General features: G+C 31.7%; 1 protein-coding gene across 1 annotated transcript; it reads right to left on the reverse strand.

Annotated features, from left to right (window-relative positions):
* Nucleotides 1-7747: 7747 nt before the first annotated feature.
* Nucleotides 7748-10540, reverse strand: LOC131639176 (pyrophosphate-energized vacuolar membrane proton pump 1-like). The gene is made up of 8 exons (XM_058909682.1): nt 10500-10540; nt 10138-10385; nt 9362-9761; nt 9167-9253; nt 8741-9071; nt 8624-8639; nt 8206-8323; nt 7748-7955 (listed from the first exon to the last, which is right to left on the reverse strand). The coding sequence occupies exons 1-8, from the start codon at nt 10538-10540 to the stop codon at nt 7748-7750; spliced, it is 1449 nt and encodes a 482-aa protein (XP_058765665.1).
* Between the last annotated feature and the right edge of the window lie 6021 nt (nt 10541-16561).

A 16561-nucleotide genomic window follows, 5' to 3' on the forward strand; every position in this document is an offset into this window, starting at 1 on the left:
GGTGGATATTTACACTAGCTGGAGGAGCAATTTCTTGGAAGAGCAAGAAATAAACATACATTACGCTTTCGACCATGGAATTAGAGTTTGTGGCTCTCGCTTCCGCTGGTCAAGAAGCAGAATGGTTGAGGGATCTTCTGTTGGAAGTTCCATTGACTAAGGATAATGTCTCAAAGGTGATGATACACTGCGATAGCCAAGCCACTTTAGCAAGAGCGTTCAGCGAAGTGTATAATGGAAAGTCTAGGCATATTGGACTTAGACATTCGTTAGTGATAAAATTGATTAAGGATGAAATCATTTCACTCACCTATATTCGAACAAGCTATAATTTGGCAGATCTGTTTACTAAGCCACTGACCAGAGACTTAGTAAAAACAACCTCGAGAGGGATGAGGTTGAAACTTCTTAAATAAGAGTTCCGACAGCCGCATCAACCCAATCTTATGTTAACAGAACATTAACTTCAAGATTCAATGGGTAACAACAAGTCGTTGAATTGGATGTAAGTCAGACGTTTGGGTAACAATGCTGACTATTTTCAATAGAGGGTTGAGGTTTTCAAAACGTCTTAATGAAGTTCATAAATGAAGAAACGTATCTCATCGAAAAGGATACAACATGAACTTCACCTATGTGAATTTTGAGATGGTGCCGTCTCAAAGTGAGAGTTGGAGTTTCTCTCATGAAAAATTCATGAAATAGGATAGCATATGACCATAAATAAGTACTAAGCGAGATATGTAAAGGAAGAACCTTTAAAGAGTGTGTGTAAGGTAACACCGATCTAATCATATAGATTAATGGTTTAAAAGCATTGCTACCTAATATTCTGATTAAACTTTGTGTTATCCTTACTAAGGTTAAGTTTTAAATCGAAAGATACCTAACTGTATTAACATTCTTTATATCTTTATTTTTGGAATGAGTTTTTGTCATTATTAGAACAAGTGGGGGATTGTTGGAAATTATAAAATAATAATTACCATAGTATGTTCTAATGTGACAAAAATGGGAATATATTTTTGGTTGTTGCATATTTTTTTTTAATTCAAATTTACAACACTTCAGGAAGGGGTGCCTTGTGTCATTATAGATGAACCATTGTAATATATGGTGAAAAGGTGTTGTTTCATCAAAAGTTGCAAACTTATGAAACAAAACATGCATGGCCTATAAATACACACATTTATGAATCCAAAATGAAACACAAAAAATCATAAATCCTCTTCATTATTCCAAACATTTTTCCTTGCATTCGAGTTTTTCACCGGTCTTATGACTCGAGTAAGACTGACATTATCCTGGGTATTCTTGCTTTCCAAACTCTAAGACAATTAAGAGAGTCTTGAAATACTTTTAAGGAAAGTGACTTCATTCACGATTCAGCCTGGATCCTTTTGATCTTTCCGAAATTTCTAACAAATAATTCATAGATTTCTATCATTTTAACCGTTATTCATATTTTTTTAGGGTTAATACCTATTTTCACCCCTGCCATATGGGGTTGGTTTGAAAAACCCCCTGCCAAAAAAAAGTTGCAAGAAATTCTCCTAACATTTGAAGATTCTCTCGTTTTAAACCTTGTAAAAATTTTGTTTTTAAAATCAATCTTGCCATTTGAAGATTCAGTCATTTTAAACCCTATAATCTTGTAGATTATGTCATTTTAAACTCTCTGAAATATGACGGACAAGGTTGGTTTTACTAAAAAAAAAATAATTTACAGGGTTCAAAATGATAGAGTCCTTCAAATGGCAAGGTTGGTTTTAAAAATAAATTTTTTACAAGGTTTAAAACAAGAGAATCTTCAATTGTTAGGGGAATTTCTTGCAATTTTTTTTGGCAGGAGGATTTTTCAAACCAACCCCATATGGCACGGGTGAAAATTGGTATTAACCCTATTTTTATTCAAACAATAAAATTTCATTCAAATGATTTTAAATTATTTTAAAATATTACATTACCTAATTAAAATGATTAATCCAAACACACTCTTTTTATATATTAAACAATAAATTTTTGTTCAATAGCTTTTTGAATCGATTTTTCTTCTCAACTATGTTTACGACATTGAATGCTACTTTTCTTAAATGAATTTCACACAACTGTATTACTAGCATAACTGCATATTTTGATTGCATGGTTAATTATTTAATAAATTTAAAAAGATAAAATTTGCTTATAACATGGAACTGAGACCAATGAAGTATATATAGCATTTCTCATACAATAAAGATGACCAATTACTTGACAATATTTTCAAAATAAAGGAAAAATTTCATAATCTACATAAATACTGAAGGTGTAACATTCTCTTTCTAATATTTGCAAAGAGAATTTAGACCTCCAATATTTAAGAGAAAGACCATAAATCACAATCTAACCGTGAACATTAATGTTTTGCACTGTGTCAGGATTAAAGTTTGACGTCCAAGAAAACAAAAGATGTATTCGTGATTAGGAATGACAAAAAAATTTATATCCGAAAATATTTTCAGATAAAATCTGTATAGATACAAGTTAAATAGTTTAATGAACATTCATAAATAAAATAAACAAATATTTAATTATCGATTATTATTATTATTATTATTATTATTATTTTATTAAATATGAAACTATTATTGCTATTATTATTATTATTATTATTATTATTATTATTATTTTGTTGAATATGAAATTATTATTATTTTGTTAAATCTAGTATAATTATTTTGATAAAAGAAGAAATAAAATGAATGTTATTTATTATTATTATTTGTTAAATTTAAAATTAAATTTTTTTGCTTATAAGGGATAAAAATTTAATTAATTATATTATTTTTAAAAAATATATTTAAATAATAGTATTCATGAATATCTTTAAATATCGACATTATCTTAAAAAGCACGAATATCCATTTAGAGAATATCCACACATATAAGAGACGGGTAAATATATCATATTTACTAAACGGGGAGAATAATAAGGAACTAATATACGTGTCTATGAATACCCATTGTCATCCTCTTTTTGACGCAAGGTTTTAAGCTCCCGCAATAAGAACTCTATATAAATCTTCAATAGATGAAAAACTAAAAACATAAAAAATCGTTTATCAATAGGCGTGAGACCCCATTCATCGAGAAACTTCCATAGATGGATTAATTTATCATGCAAGTCATCCTAATTGAGATTAATATTTCTATTCTTTAAGGTCAATCTTCTATGAAGGAAAGTTTTGTAGTTGTCGACTTCGACACTATACTCAAATTCTGAAATTTTAATGGCATATGCATCATCGTTAAAGCAAGGTATCAGTAACTGAACATATACTCAAAGCCTTCCAAGAAAATAAAGGAATAGTTGACACCTGCAATATTCAAACTCGAGACTTTGAGATAAGTGCACACCTATGTCTCAAGCCTTCACAATCAGATAAACACTCGTGGGTTTCTAAATTGAAGTGTCTCTTAAGTTTAGAAAACCCTTTTTTATTTATTTAAATGAAATGTGATTTCAATGATAGTCCACTATCTCGTAAAGGCAGTAGAGAGGGATAAAGTATTGATATAACAAAGAAATATTTCTATTCGTTCAACTTTCTGAATATTTCTTTGTTGTCTTCAAAAATATATTTTTTTTTTTTTAAGAAAAGTTTCCTTCAGTGAAACCTCTATAGAGATTAGTTAGTTTTTGAGAAAGTTTATCTTCGTCAAAGAAATCATTGTGAATGGTCTTAGTATCCTATTTGAGAGTATATTCTAGAAATGCACCTAAAGTACAATACGGTATTGTGCAATGTAACTAAGTTTTTTCATCACGAGGATTTTGTGGTTGATAGCTTGCTTATATAATTTTGGACAATGTCACAAAATGTATTAAAAAAATAATCTAGTACGCGACTCTACTAGTAATTTCTTTAGTGGCATACACATTTTTTTCAAAGTTTTTCAATTTCAAAATCAACAATTTAAGATGTTTGGTTTTGCCATGTAACCCAATGGTATTATCGGTAATAGTTAACCTATTTTTGACTTCAACAAACCTTTCGAGTTTAAAGAAAGTTATTCCATACAATGATAACAAAATATAATATTTTTGTTAACAATGAAAAAAGTTGTTAGTGCATTGGCTAAGGACATGCCAGTTGTGGTGGACGAAAGAAACAGTTGATCAATATGATTAATCATATGCCTTGCAAATGACCATCTATGCAAAATTATTTATAAATGGTATTACTAGAGGTAGTAAAATGGGTCTCCGCCCCACTCCATCTTAAGTCCGCCAAAAAAGAGATAGGATGGGTAAGCCCGCCAAGTAAAATTGGACTTAAAAGTCTAACCCGCTCCGTCAAGATGTCGGATTGGCGGACTTGCCCGCCTATTTTCACTAGTACAAAAACATCAATATAATTTTAAAATTTACACCCAATATACTAAAAACGGGTGTAAATCAGAAATGCGGTGGCAATTTTGTAAATAATATATCATTTTAAACATTATCAGGTGACAATATACACCCTATTTTCTAAAAACGGGTTTAAATTAAAAATATTATTATTATCAAAGTTCAATTACTCCCTTTAAATAAAAAACGGGTGTAAATTTATATGAAAAAAAATTGTTTAAATTTATAACTCAAAATATATAATCTCTGTAGCATATTAATAAATAATTTAAATATTATTATTAAATTAATGAATGAATATTAATGGGTCTAAATTTATTTATTAGGTGAATAAAATAGTTTAAACATTATTAAAAAACTCTTTATTAGATGAAACATTATCCTTTAAACATAATTCTTTAAATTTATTAACATAATAAAATACTTTCTCTATTTTCTATTCAACTCTTTCACGAAACTCATTTTCAACTCTTTCAGAAAACCCATTTTTCAATCTAACTCTGTTACACTCATGCATTTCGCGCGGCCATGGCAATTTCGGGATTCAGCGAGTTTGATTGGAAAAAGAGGTTGATTTCGGATTTCTGCGAAGTTTGATTTCGGGCTTCACGAAATCCTTTCTCTAAACCACACTCGGTCGAACAATACCCTTGCTGTGACGACACCATTCGCTCACTGAAAAACGAAGATCTCTTCTTCGCTCACTCTCATCTCACCAAAACATTTACGACAACGAAGCTAAGAGGAAACTATTGCAGTGACGACAACGAAGTTGAGAGGAAACCATTCCGCAATGACGACAACGAAGCTGAGAGGAAACCATTTCACAGTGACGACGTTGATAAGGAAGAATTAGGGTTTTATACTTTGAGCATATTGGTAGCTGAAGAATTAGGGTTTTATACTCACAAACTAGTTTCTATTGCTATGTGTAATTTTGTTTGAAATGAATTTATTTTACACTCACAAATCTGAAATGACATTGGTTGCTGAATTTTGTTTGAAATGGTGCGGATTCATTGTTTAGGTCCAAACAAATTGTATTGATTAAAGCTCCCTCTTCTTTCAACCAACCCCTGCATCTTTAGCATCACATTTTGAGGTGAGTGTTTTGGCTAAGTTTCTAACACATAGAAAGTGTCTTCTATTTCATCAATAGTACTAATTATACTGTGTTATAGAAGCCATGTTTAAGTGTATCAGAGGCTTTCCTTCCTCTCGTTTGTATCGCGCGCGTATCGCGCGCGAGAGTGTGATTTTCGTGCAATTTATGGATCCTTATTAGTTAAGTTTGTTGTTTGCTTCATATTTGGAAATAGGTAGTAAGGGTGATAGTAATAATTCTGGTGACAATGTTGGGGATATTGTTGGCATGGGATCCGATCTATTTGGTTCATATGCAGAGGCATCTTGTGTTGCCCTTGTTGTTGCCTCCATCTCTTCTTTTGGGATCGATCATCAGTTCACTGCCATGTTGTTCCCTCTCATCATCAGTTCTGTGGGCCTCCTTGTTTGTTTGCTCACCACCTTATTTGCAACTGACTTTTTTGAGATCAAGCTTGTAAAGGAAATTGAGCCAGCATTGAAAAAACAGCTTGTTATTTCAACAGTATTGATGACTATTGGAATTGCAATTGTTAGTTGGATAGCACTCCCATCTTCCTTCACCAGCTTCGATTTTGGAGAGCAGAAAGTTGTCAAGAACTGGTTAGTTTCATAACTTATTGTTAGGGCCCAGTCTATTTACTAAATAATGATTTAAATGATAAATTTTGAACAGTCTTGATACTTAATGGATTGGTTTTGGCTTTGCAGGCAACTATTCTTGTGTGTGTCTGTTGGTCTTTGGGCAGGTCTTATCATTGGATTTGTTACTGAATACTATACCAGTAATGCATACAGGTAAGCAATTATGAATCATATTTTGCAATTTCACCTTCATTCATCTAATTGGTTAGATACTAACAGGACTTGCATTTTCTTTCTGGTTTTTGCAGCCCTGTACAAGATGTTGCTGATTCCCGCAGGACTGGTGCTGCTACCAATGTTATCTTCGGCCTTGCCTTGGGATACAAGTCTGTTATCATTCCAATTTTTGCCATTGCAATTAGTATTTCTGTTAGTTTCAGTTTTGCTGCCATGTATGGTGTTGCTGTTACCGCTCTTGGAATGTTGAGTACCATAGCAATTGGATTAGCCATTGATGCATACGGTCCAATCAGTGACAATGCCGGAGGTATTGGTGAGATGGCTGGAATGAGTCACAGAATCCGTGAGAGAACCGATGCTCTTGATGCTGCAGGAAACACAACTGTTGCCATTGGAAAGGTTCAGTTTTCCTCTTTTTTTCTTCTTTCTTTTCACCTAGTTCAATCTGTTTTGTTCATGTTACTTATGTATGATATTACTGATGTATGATATTACTGCAGGAAATACTACAATTTTGTTTGAAATGGTGCGGATTCATTGTATAGGTCCAAACAAATTGGATTTTGATTAAAGCTCATTCTTCTTTCAACCAACCCCTGCATCTTTAGCATCACATTTTGAGGTGAGTGTTTTGGCTGAGTTTCTAACACATAGAAAGTATCTTCTATTTCATCAATAGTACTAATTATACTGTGTTATAGAAGCCATGTTTAAGTGTATCAGAGGCTTTCCTTCCCCTCGTTTGTATCGCGCGCGAGAGTGTGATTGCCGTGCAATTTATGGATCCTTATTAGTTAAGTTTGTTGTTTGCTTCAGATTTGGAAATAGGTAGTAATGGTGATAGTAATAATTCTGGTGACTTAGGCTTCTCTAAATGGACACAAGGCATACTTGGAAAACCAGGTATATGGATTCATCTTCATTTGTCCTAAAGGTCTTTATATAAGTTTGAAAGAGAAGTAAGTTTCAAACATAAATGACTTTATCCAAACATAAATGAATTTACCAGACTCAATTTACTCATAATCAATTTTTTCCCCACAAAACCAAACACACATATAGCGTAGTGGAATAGTTGACTGCACTGAAGTGCACCCTATGCAGCTAACTTCTAGACTAGATGATCCATTTCTTTTGATTGATGGATTAAGAAAATGACTGCAGTGTGTTTTTTTTTGCAGAAATTTCTCACTTGCTGAACTAGCGCTGATGAAGTATATACTCCCTGAAGGTATAGAAATTGAAAAGGTGGTTGTTATTGATAAGAAGAGCTTGTGTATGAAGCCGGATTTGAAGATCACCTTGGTTTTTGACGTTGTAAAAGATCACTCTTGCACATCCTGCAATTCCTGCAGAGAATACATGAGCCTGGAAAATCACCAAGCACATAGAGAAATTTAGATGGAGAATGTTTCATCCAATAAGCTATATCAGCAGACTGGAATTGAAGTATTGTCCAAGAGCTATATCAGCAGACTGTTCAGAGTGATCTTTTACAACGTCAAAAACCAAGGTGATCTTCAAATCCGGCTTCATACACAAGCTCTTCTTATCAATAACAACCACCTTTTCAATTTCTATACCTTCAGGGAGTATATACTTCATCTGCGCTAGTTCAGCAAGTGAGAAATTTCTGCAAAAAAAAAAAACACACTGCAGTCATTTTCTTAATCCATCAATCAAAAGAAATGGATCATCTAGTCTAGAAGTTAGCTGCATAGGGTGCACTTCAGTGCAGTCAACTATTCCACTACGCTATATGTGTGTTTGGTTTTGTGGGGAAAAAATTGATTATGAGTAAATTGAGTCTGGTAAATTCATTTATGTTTGGATAAAGTCATTTATGTTTGAAACTTACTTCTCTTTCAAACTTATATAAAGACCTTGAGGACAAATGAAGATGAATCCATATACCTGGTTTTCCAAGTATGCCTTGTGTCCATTTAGAGAAGCCTAAGTCACCAGAATTATTACTATCACCATTACTACCTATTTCCAAATCTGAAGCAAACAACAAACTTAACTAATAAGGATCCATAAATTGCACGGCAATCACACTCTCGCGCGTGATACAAACGAGGGGAAGGAAAGCCTCTGATACACTTAAACATGGCTTCTATAACACAGTATAATTAGTACTATTGATGAAATAGAAGACACTTTCTATGTGTTAGAAACTCAGCCAAAACACTCACCTCAAAATGTGATGCTAAAGATGCAGGGGTTGGTTGAAAGAAGAATGAGCTTTAATCAAAATCCAATTTGTTTGGACCTATACAATGAATCCGCACCATTTCAAACAAAATTGTAGTATTTCCTGCAGTAATATCATACATCAGTAATATTATACATAAGTAACATGAACAAAACAGATTGAACTAGGTGAAAAGAAAGAAGAAAAAAAGAGGAAAACTGAACCTTTCCAATGGCAACAGTTGTGTTTCCTGCAGCATCAAGAGCATCGGTTCTCTTACGGATTCTGTGACTCATTCCAGCCATCTCACCAATACCTCCGGCATTGTCACTGATTGGACCGTATGCATCAATGGCTAATCCAATTGCTATGGTACTCAACATTCCAAGAGCGGCAACAACAACACCATACATGGCAGCAAAACTGAAACTAACAGAAATACTAATTGCAATGGCAAAAATTGGAATGATAACAGACTTGTATCCCAAGGCAAGGCCGAAGATAACATTGGTAGCAGCACCAGTCCTGCGGGAATCAGCAACATCTTGTACAGGGCTGCAAAAACCAGAAAGAAAATGCAAGTCCTGTTAGTATCTAACCAATTAGATGAATGAAGGTGAAATTGCAAAATATGATTCATAATTGCTTACCTGTATGCATTACTGGTATAGTATTCAGTAACAAATCCAATGATAAGACCTGCCCAAAGACCAACAGACACACACAAGAATAGCTGCCTGCAAAGCCAAAACCAATCCATTAAGTATCAAGACTGTTCAAAATTTATCATTTAAATCATTATTTAGTAAATAGACTGGGCCCTAACAATAAGTTATGAAACTAACCAGTTCTTGACAACTTTCTGCTCTCCAAAATCGAAGCTGGTGAAGGAAGATGGGAGTGCTATCCAACTAACAATTGCAATTCCAATAGTCATCAATACTGTTGAAATAACAAGCTGTTTTTTCAATGCTGGCTCAATTTCCTTTACAAGCTTGATATCAAAAAAGTCAGTTGCAAATAAGGTGGTGAGCAAACAAACAAGGAGGCCCACAGAACTGATGATGAGAGGGAACAACATGGCAGTGAACTGATGATCGATCCCAAAAGAAGAGATGGAGGCAACAACAAGGGCAACACAAGATGCCTCTGCATATGAACCAAATAGATCGGATCCCATGCCAACAATATCCCCAACATTGTCACCAGAATTATTACTATCACCCTTACTACCTATTTCCAAATCTGAAGCAAACAACAAACTTAACTAATAAGGATCCATAAATTGCACGAAAATCACACTCTCGCGCGCGATACGCGCGCGATACAAATGAGAGGAAGGAAAGCCTCTGATACACTTAAACATGGCTTCTATAACACAGTATAATTAGTACTATTGATGAAATAGAAGACACTTTCTATGTGTTAGAAACTTAGCCAAAACACTCACCTCAAAATGTGATGCTAAAGATGCAGGGGTTGGTTGAAAGAAGAAGGAGCTTTAATCAATACAATTTGTTTGGACCTAAACAATGAATCCGCACCATTTCAAACAAAATTCAGCAACCAATGTCATTTCAGATTTGTGAGTGTAAAATAAATTCATTTCAAACAAAATTACACATAGCAATAGAAACTAGTTTGTGAGTATAAAACCCTAATTCTTCAGCTACCAATGTGCTCAAAGTATAAAACCCTAATTCTTCCTTATCAACGTCGTCACTGTGAAATGGTTTCCTCTCAGCTTCGTTGTCGTCATTGCGGAATGGTTTCCTCTCAGCTTCGTTGTCGTCACTGCAATAGTTTCCTCCCAGCTTCGTTGTCGTAAATGTTTTGGTGAAATGAGAGTGAGCGAAGAAGAGATCTTCGCTTTTCAGTGAGCGAATGGTGTCGTCACAGCAAGGGTATTGTTCAACCGAGTGTGGTTTAGAGAAAGGATTTCGTGAAGCCCGAAATCAAACTTCGCAGAAATCCGAAATCAACCTCTTTTTCCAATCAAACTCGCTGAATCCCGAAATTGCCATGGCCGCGCGAAATGCATGAGTGTAACAGAGTTAGATTGAAAAATGGGTTTTCTGAAAGAGTTGAAAATGAGTTTCGTGAAAGAGTTGAATAGAAAATAGAGAAAGTATTTTATTATGTTAATAAATTTAAAGAATTATGTTTAAAGGATAATGTTTCATCTAATAAAGAGTTTTTTAATAATGTTTAAACTATTTTATTCACCTAATAAATAAATTTAGACCCATTAATATTCATTCATTAATTTAATAATAATATTTAAATTATTTATTAATATGCTACATAGATTATATATTTTGAGTTATAAATTTAAACAATTTTTTTTCATATAAATTTACACCCGTTTTTTATTTAAAGGGAGTAATTGAACTTTGATAATAATAATATTTTTAATTTAAACCCGTTTTTAGAAAATAGGGTGTATATTGTCACCTGATAATGTTTAAAATGATATGTTATTTACAAAATTGCCACCGCATTTCTGATTTACACCCGTTTTTAGTATATTGGGTGTAAATTTTAAAATTATATTGATGTTTTTGTACTAGTGAGACTGAGACAATGAAAATTAATGTATTATTTTCAATCAAGGTGGGGATTGTTGAGTTTGGTTGAAAATATATATGTTGAAGAGGTCCTATTAATGCTCCCAACTTCCCCGGACTCCCCAACAGTGGTATCAGAGTCGTGGTTCGACTTGGTGCGGGAGCGGGAGCTAGATCCGGTGTTGAATCCTGTTATAGGATATGGGAGACTCACACTTGTGGGGGTGTATGTTGGGTGCAAGTGTGAGTGGTTAAAGTCCCACATTTCCTGTGAATCAGTTGAATGTTGAATTTATAAGAAAGATAACCCATTCACATATCACCTTAAGGTTTTGGGTTGAGATGTGGTGTCTCTCTCTCTTGTGATTTTAGAGCATTGATCTCATTGGTGCTTCCGACTCTCTCGAACTCCCCAACATGGACAACTTAAGATTTATGTCAATGGTATGATCCTCTGTTGCAAGAACATGTTGTCATCCACACCATAACTAAATTTTATTTTCTACAAGAATAATTTACTTGTTTTTCATCTCAACATCAAATTAGAGACATCTAAACAATAATACACAAGATACAATGATAGAATCTTTAAATAAAAAATATACTATATTGTGCGACAAGATTATCTATTAGTACATATGATGTAAAATATCTTGCTTCAAATAGTACAAAGTCCCAATAGTCACTTTATTAAAGATCAAGATAAAAAATAGTCATAAAAAATAAGTCACGTGAAGATTCAACTTCTTGGTGTTTTATTTAGAACACTGCACAATATTAAAACAACTTTTTGCATAAACATGTTGAGAATCTACTTGATAAGAAAAGAAACAACTTAAAAAAAAAAATCTAGCAAAGAAGCTCTAGTCAAAGAAAAAATAATAAAGAAAGAAGGAAGCAAGTGACTTCGTTGTATACACTTTTTGTTGAAATATTCAAACACTTGTTTTTATGTTTATATTTGTTTATATCTTTTGAGTGATTTTTATAAACACCCATTCATTTATTTTTTATATATAATTGTAATTCCAGTTATGTTCAATTCTTTTTATTTAATAAATCTAAGATATATGTCAGTTGAACCAAAAAATATTTTAATGATCTTGTAATTTAGTGAAAATCTATGTGTGTGGGGGATTGGACGTAGATTTTAGTTAAGGGTGTGATCCATGATAAACTCTACGTGTTAATATCTCTTTTCTGATTTCTTTATCATTTAAAATTTGTGATTGACTTGAGTTTAATTTGAAACAAACCAAAATTTTTTAAACAATCAACAAATTCAAACTCCACTTTATTGTATTTTTTTTCCAGTTTTAGTAGTCATTAGAGCTCCATCATCTTTTTTAAATACTTCTCTTAAAGAGAAAAATATCTTTGAAAACAAAAAGGCTGAACTTTCAAATGCTAATGGTTAAAAGACTAAGGTTCTGTTTGGTAAAACTAGCTGGTAGCTTATAGCTGGTAGTTGATAGCTGATAGCTGGTAGCTTATAGCTGGTGACTGATAGCTGATAAGCTAACATGAGTGTTTGGTAAATTAGCTGTTTCATTAGCTGATAGATACAAAATGACATAAAAGATCATTTTAATTAATAAGCGTAATAATATTTTGTTAAAATAATAAGGGTATAAATGAAAAAAAATCACAAGCTAAAAGCTACAAGTTCAAAAGCTACTTCAAATAGCTTTTGAAAAAAAAGAAGCTAAAAGCTAGTAAAAAAGCTTCAAGCTAAAAGCTAAAATAGTGTTGCCAAACAGAGTTTTTTTCATAAATGTAAGCTGAAAAGTTAAAAGCTAAAAGCTAAAAGCTCTTTTTTTTTGTCTTACTTAATTAAATCTCTTATGTTTTTGATGGAAATATTTGAAGATTTCAGAAATTCGTTTCCAGAAACGAATGAAGATAGTTAAGATTTCGCTATCGTTGTCGTCTCGTTCGCTATGACATCCTTGTGTGTTATAAACAAAATAAATAGTCTGTTATGTTTATATTAAGTGAAAATAATTTCACAACGGTTGCAAGAAAAAACCGTAATGAAATATGGAACAAATAACCACGATTGAATGAAACATTCGTGGTTGTTATACTTTAAATTTTTAAATAACAAAAAACATTAAGGGTTACACGCTTATTTTTAATGAAAAAATGAAAAAGTGTTGATGTTGAGATTTGAAGTTTGTCACCTAATTTCTATCATCACTGTTAAATTTAAAAGCCGTGATGAAATGTTTCTTCATAAAATTAAAAAAATAATGCGCGCAAAAAATAAGATATTACTACGGTGAATAAATGATCATGGTAATATATCTTCACCGTAAGTATGTTTTGTAGTAGTGGTAATATCGAATCGATGAAAATTAAAATTAATATCTGAATGTCTGTCCTTATGCTCTATTTCACATCCTTGGGGGCATCTTTCCAATCATCTATCAATATACTGACTTTGCTACGTCCAAAGAACACAACATAACTCTTAAAATTCAAAGAATGAGGACCATCAACTATCAAATATACGACATTAAACTCGATTAAAATTTGTTACCTGAGGTGTGGAGTTTTGTTAATTTAGCCATCATTGTGACACCTCTTTGTTTTTTTTTCTTCTGTTATCCATTTATTAATTCATAATCATTTGTACAAGTTTTATTTGTATAAGTTTTGTCCCTACTAGATGAAGAAAAGACCATATATCAAAACAAAAAACATTCAACATCAAGACAAAAACATAAACATCAACCATAATGACATAAATAACATAAATAACAACACCAACAACTACATAAACAACAAAACCAACAACAACATAAACAAATAAATCTTTCATCAAATCCTATTATTTCCACATATAACCATAAACAACAACAACAACAACAACAACAAAAGATTCATCCAATTTTAATCAAACAAATGTGATCATACATATTCAACAACATAAACTTAAACATCAACATAATGGCAATTGAAGTTTACTGTAAACACATGAGAAAAAATGCTTATGTACCGAAATCGTGATGAATAAGTAAACAATCTAAATAAATATCTTCGTCTTCCTCCTCAATGGTTGTTAAGCCAAAAATGATAAATCTAGTGTCGTCTTCCCCCTCAACGGCACGTAAGCCAAAAACGATGAAGATGCCGTTGGTTGAAAAGGGTTTTGTTTTGTTAATGTATGATGAAGATGCAATTGATTGAAAATGGTTTCTCACCGCTAAATGTTAAGGTTGAAAATGATTTCACTAATGAAAAAGAAAAAATTGCTACTGAAGGGACATGCTAGACGTGTTTCTTTTTAAATGAATAAGACGTTCCACTACAGTCATCTAAACCAACCCTGGTGATATATGGTTTACTTAAAGGAAAATTATAAAAATGCAGTTTTAAGCATTTAAAAATATATCACAATGGTTAGGTTAAACAATTGTAGTGATATCACTTTTATTTTTTATTTAAAAATAAATCAAAACAAAAGGCGCAACTAAAATAATAACGAAATCACAAATTTATTGGTGCTGAGATTCGAACGCATGAAAGGTTAAAGATATCACCACGGTTGATCTAAACAATCGTGGTAATACATTAACAATATATATATATATATATATATATATATATATATATATATATATATATATATATATATATATATATATATATATATAGGGCATATCATATGAGAATGACATATTTATATGAGAATATGAGAATGAATCCGAACCATAGAGAGAGAAAAAAAAGATTCACTCATAATCTCCACCCTTTATTTTAAAATCCAATGGTTCAGATTCATTCTCACATTCTCATATAAATATGTCATTCTCATATGATATGCCCTATATATATATATATATATATATATATATATATATATATATATATATATATATATATATATATATATATATATATATATATATTGGCGCATGCGTTTAGAGATGTTACCACAGTCCTTTGGTCATTGTTGTATATCTTTTTTGTAATAGTGATATGCACATCCTTTTGACTTGGAAATAGTATCTTGGTAGGTCTGCATGGAACTCATGTGATTTTTCAACCTAGCTCGAAAACCTTATCTGACATCTGAGTCAATAGAAGTATGTCAATAGAAGTATGTCAATAGAAGTATGCGTGTCTTCGGCCTCCTTTTAGAGATTGATGTCGTTTCTTGCAGGTCCTTGACTGAGGAGATCTAATTTGTGTTCCCTTCTAGTGCACTTAGTTTTCTTCCTTCCTATGAGCTTCCTCTCTTTGTATTTATTTAACTTTTTTTTAATCTTTTTGTAATGTTGTTTTTCATATTTTGGTTGTTGTTTCATTTTGTTTTTATTTTGTTTGTTGTTTTGATACATCTTGTACTGCCTATCATTTCTAATTTTGTACTTTTTTCTCTTTAGTATTTTGTTATTTATATATAGTTCTATTTACTTTAAAAAATAATAAAAAAACATAGATTATATTTTTTGGGATAATCAACATTTACGCTCTGCCATATATGCGAGATTCGGGTTACCCCTTATAATATTTTTTTTAGATTATCCCTTTGAAATATGAAAAGTTTTATGTTTTTGTCCCCTATGACCTCACTGTAAAATTGTTTTTTTTATTTATCCTCCCGGGTTTTCCCTGTTTTTTACACGCTTAGGAGGTACCCTAAAATTACAGGGGATAATCCAAAAAACAATTATAGGGGGATAACCCGAATCTCGCCCATATAATTAGTGGGTAGTAAATGTTGATTATCTCTAGTATTTTTACCCATTAACTTTGTTTAGTTAATATTCAAGAGATTAGTTCCTTTCCAGGATAATTTGAATTGTTTCTTCCTATGAAAAACTATAAATTTTGTTTTATTTTTTATTTTTGTTACAATAATATTTAACTAATATTTTTAATCATATAATTATATATATTTTTCTTATATTTTGTTATTTCATTCTCCTCTATTCCTTCCTTAATAATCTATCTTTTCAATACATTCAGATGAAAAAATATAAATAAAAATTTCGGTCAATTCTTTTATACAAAACATATATCTTTTGTTTTAAAATTACAAATAGATGTGAGTTGTCATCTAAAATTTAATTGTATCCAAAACCTCTACATAATTCTTTTTCTCATCTTCACTAATCTATATCTCTTTTTATTATCTTTATATTCATTCTTTTCCTTCCTATACGAGTTTGCTCCACCTAAATTACACGAAATCTAGCCATAGAAGTTGGGGTTCTTCCACCTAACGCATACAAGCATGTCTTTCTACTACACCACTTGAGTTTTTATTTAACACTAACAATGTATATTACATAATGCAATAATTTGGTTTGAAATAGATTTTGTTTTGTTTTGAATATTAATTTTTGTTTTGTTCTAAAAAATAATAATATATAGTAATTTATATATTAAACAATTTGAAACATTTTAATTATTAATTAACTATATTTAATAGTTGATAGATTTATTAAATATATAAACTATTTATTA

Source organism: Vicia villosa, unplaced genomic scaffold (assembly GCF_029867415.1).
Source record: "Vicia villosa cultivar HV-30 ecotype Madison, WI unplaced genomic scaffold, Vvil1.0 ctg.002549F_1_1, whole genome shotgun sequence".
NCBI classification, from domain to species: domain Eukaryota; kingdom Viridiplantae; phylum Streptophyta; class Magnoliopsida; order Fabales; family Fabaceae; genus Vicia; species Vicia villosa.

What these genes read in the sequence shown, in the direction of transcription:
- LOC131639176 (XM_058909682.1), bottom strand. Translation starts at nt 10,540, where the DNA reads ATGGCAATTTCGGGATTCAGCGAGTTTGATTGGAAAAAGAG. An exon ending in GAGTTTGATTGGAAAAAGAG is followed by an intron (nt 10,386 to 10,499) that starts GTTGATTTCGGA and finishes CTCACTGAAAAG; the next exon opens with CGAAGATCTCTTCTTCGCTC. An exon ending in TATACCAGTAATGCATACAG is followed by an intron (nt 9,072 to 9,166) that starts GTAAGCAATTAT and finishes TGGTTTTTGCAG; the next exon opens with CCCTGTACAAGATGTTGCTG.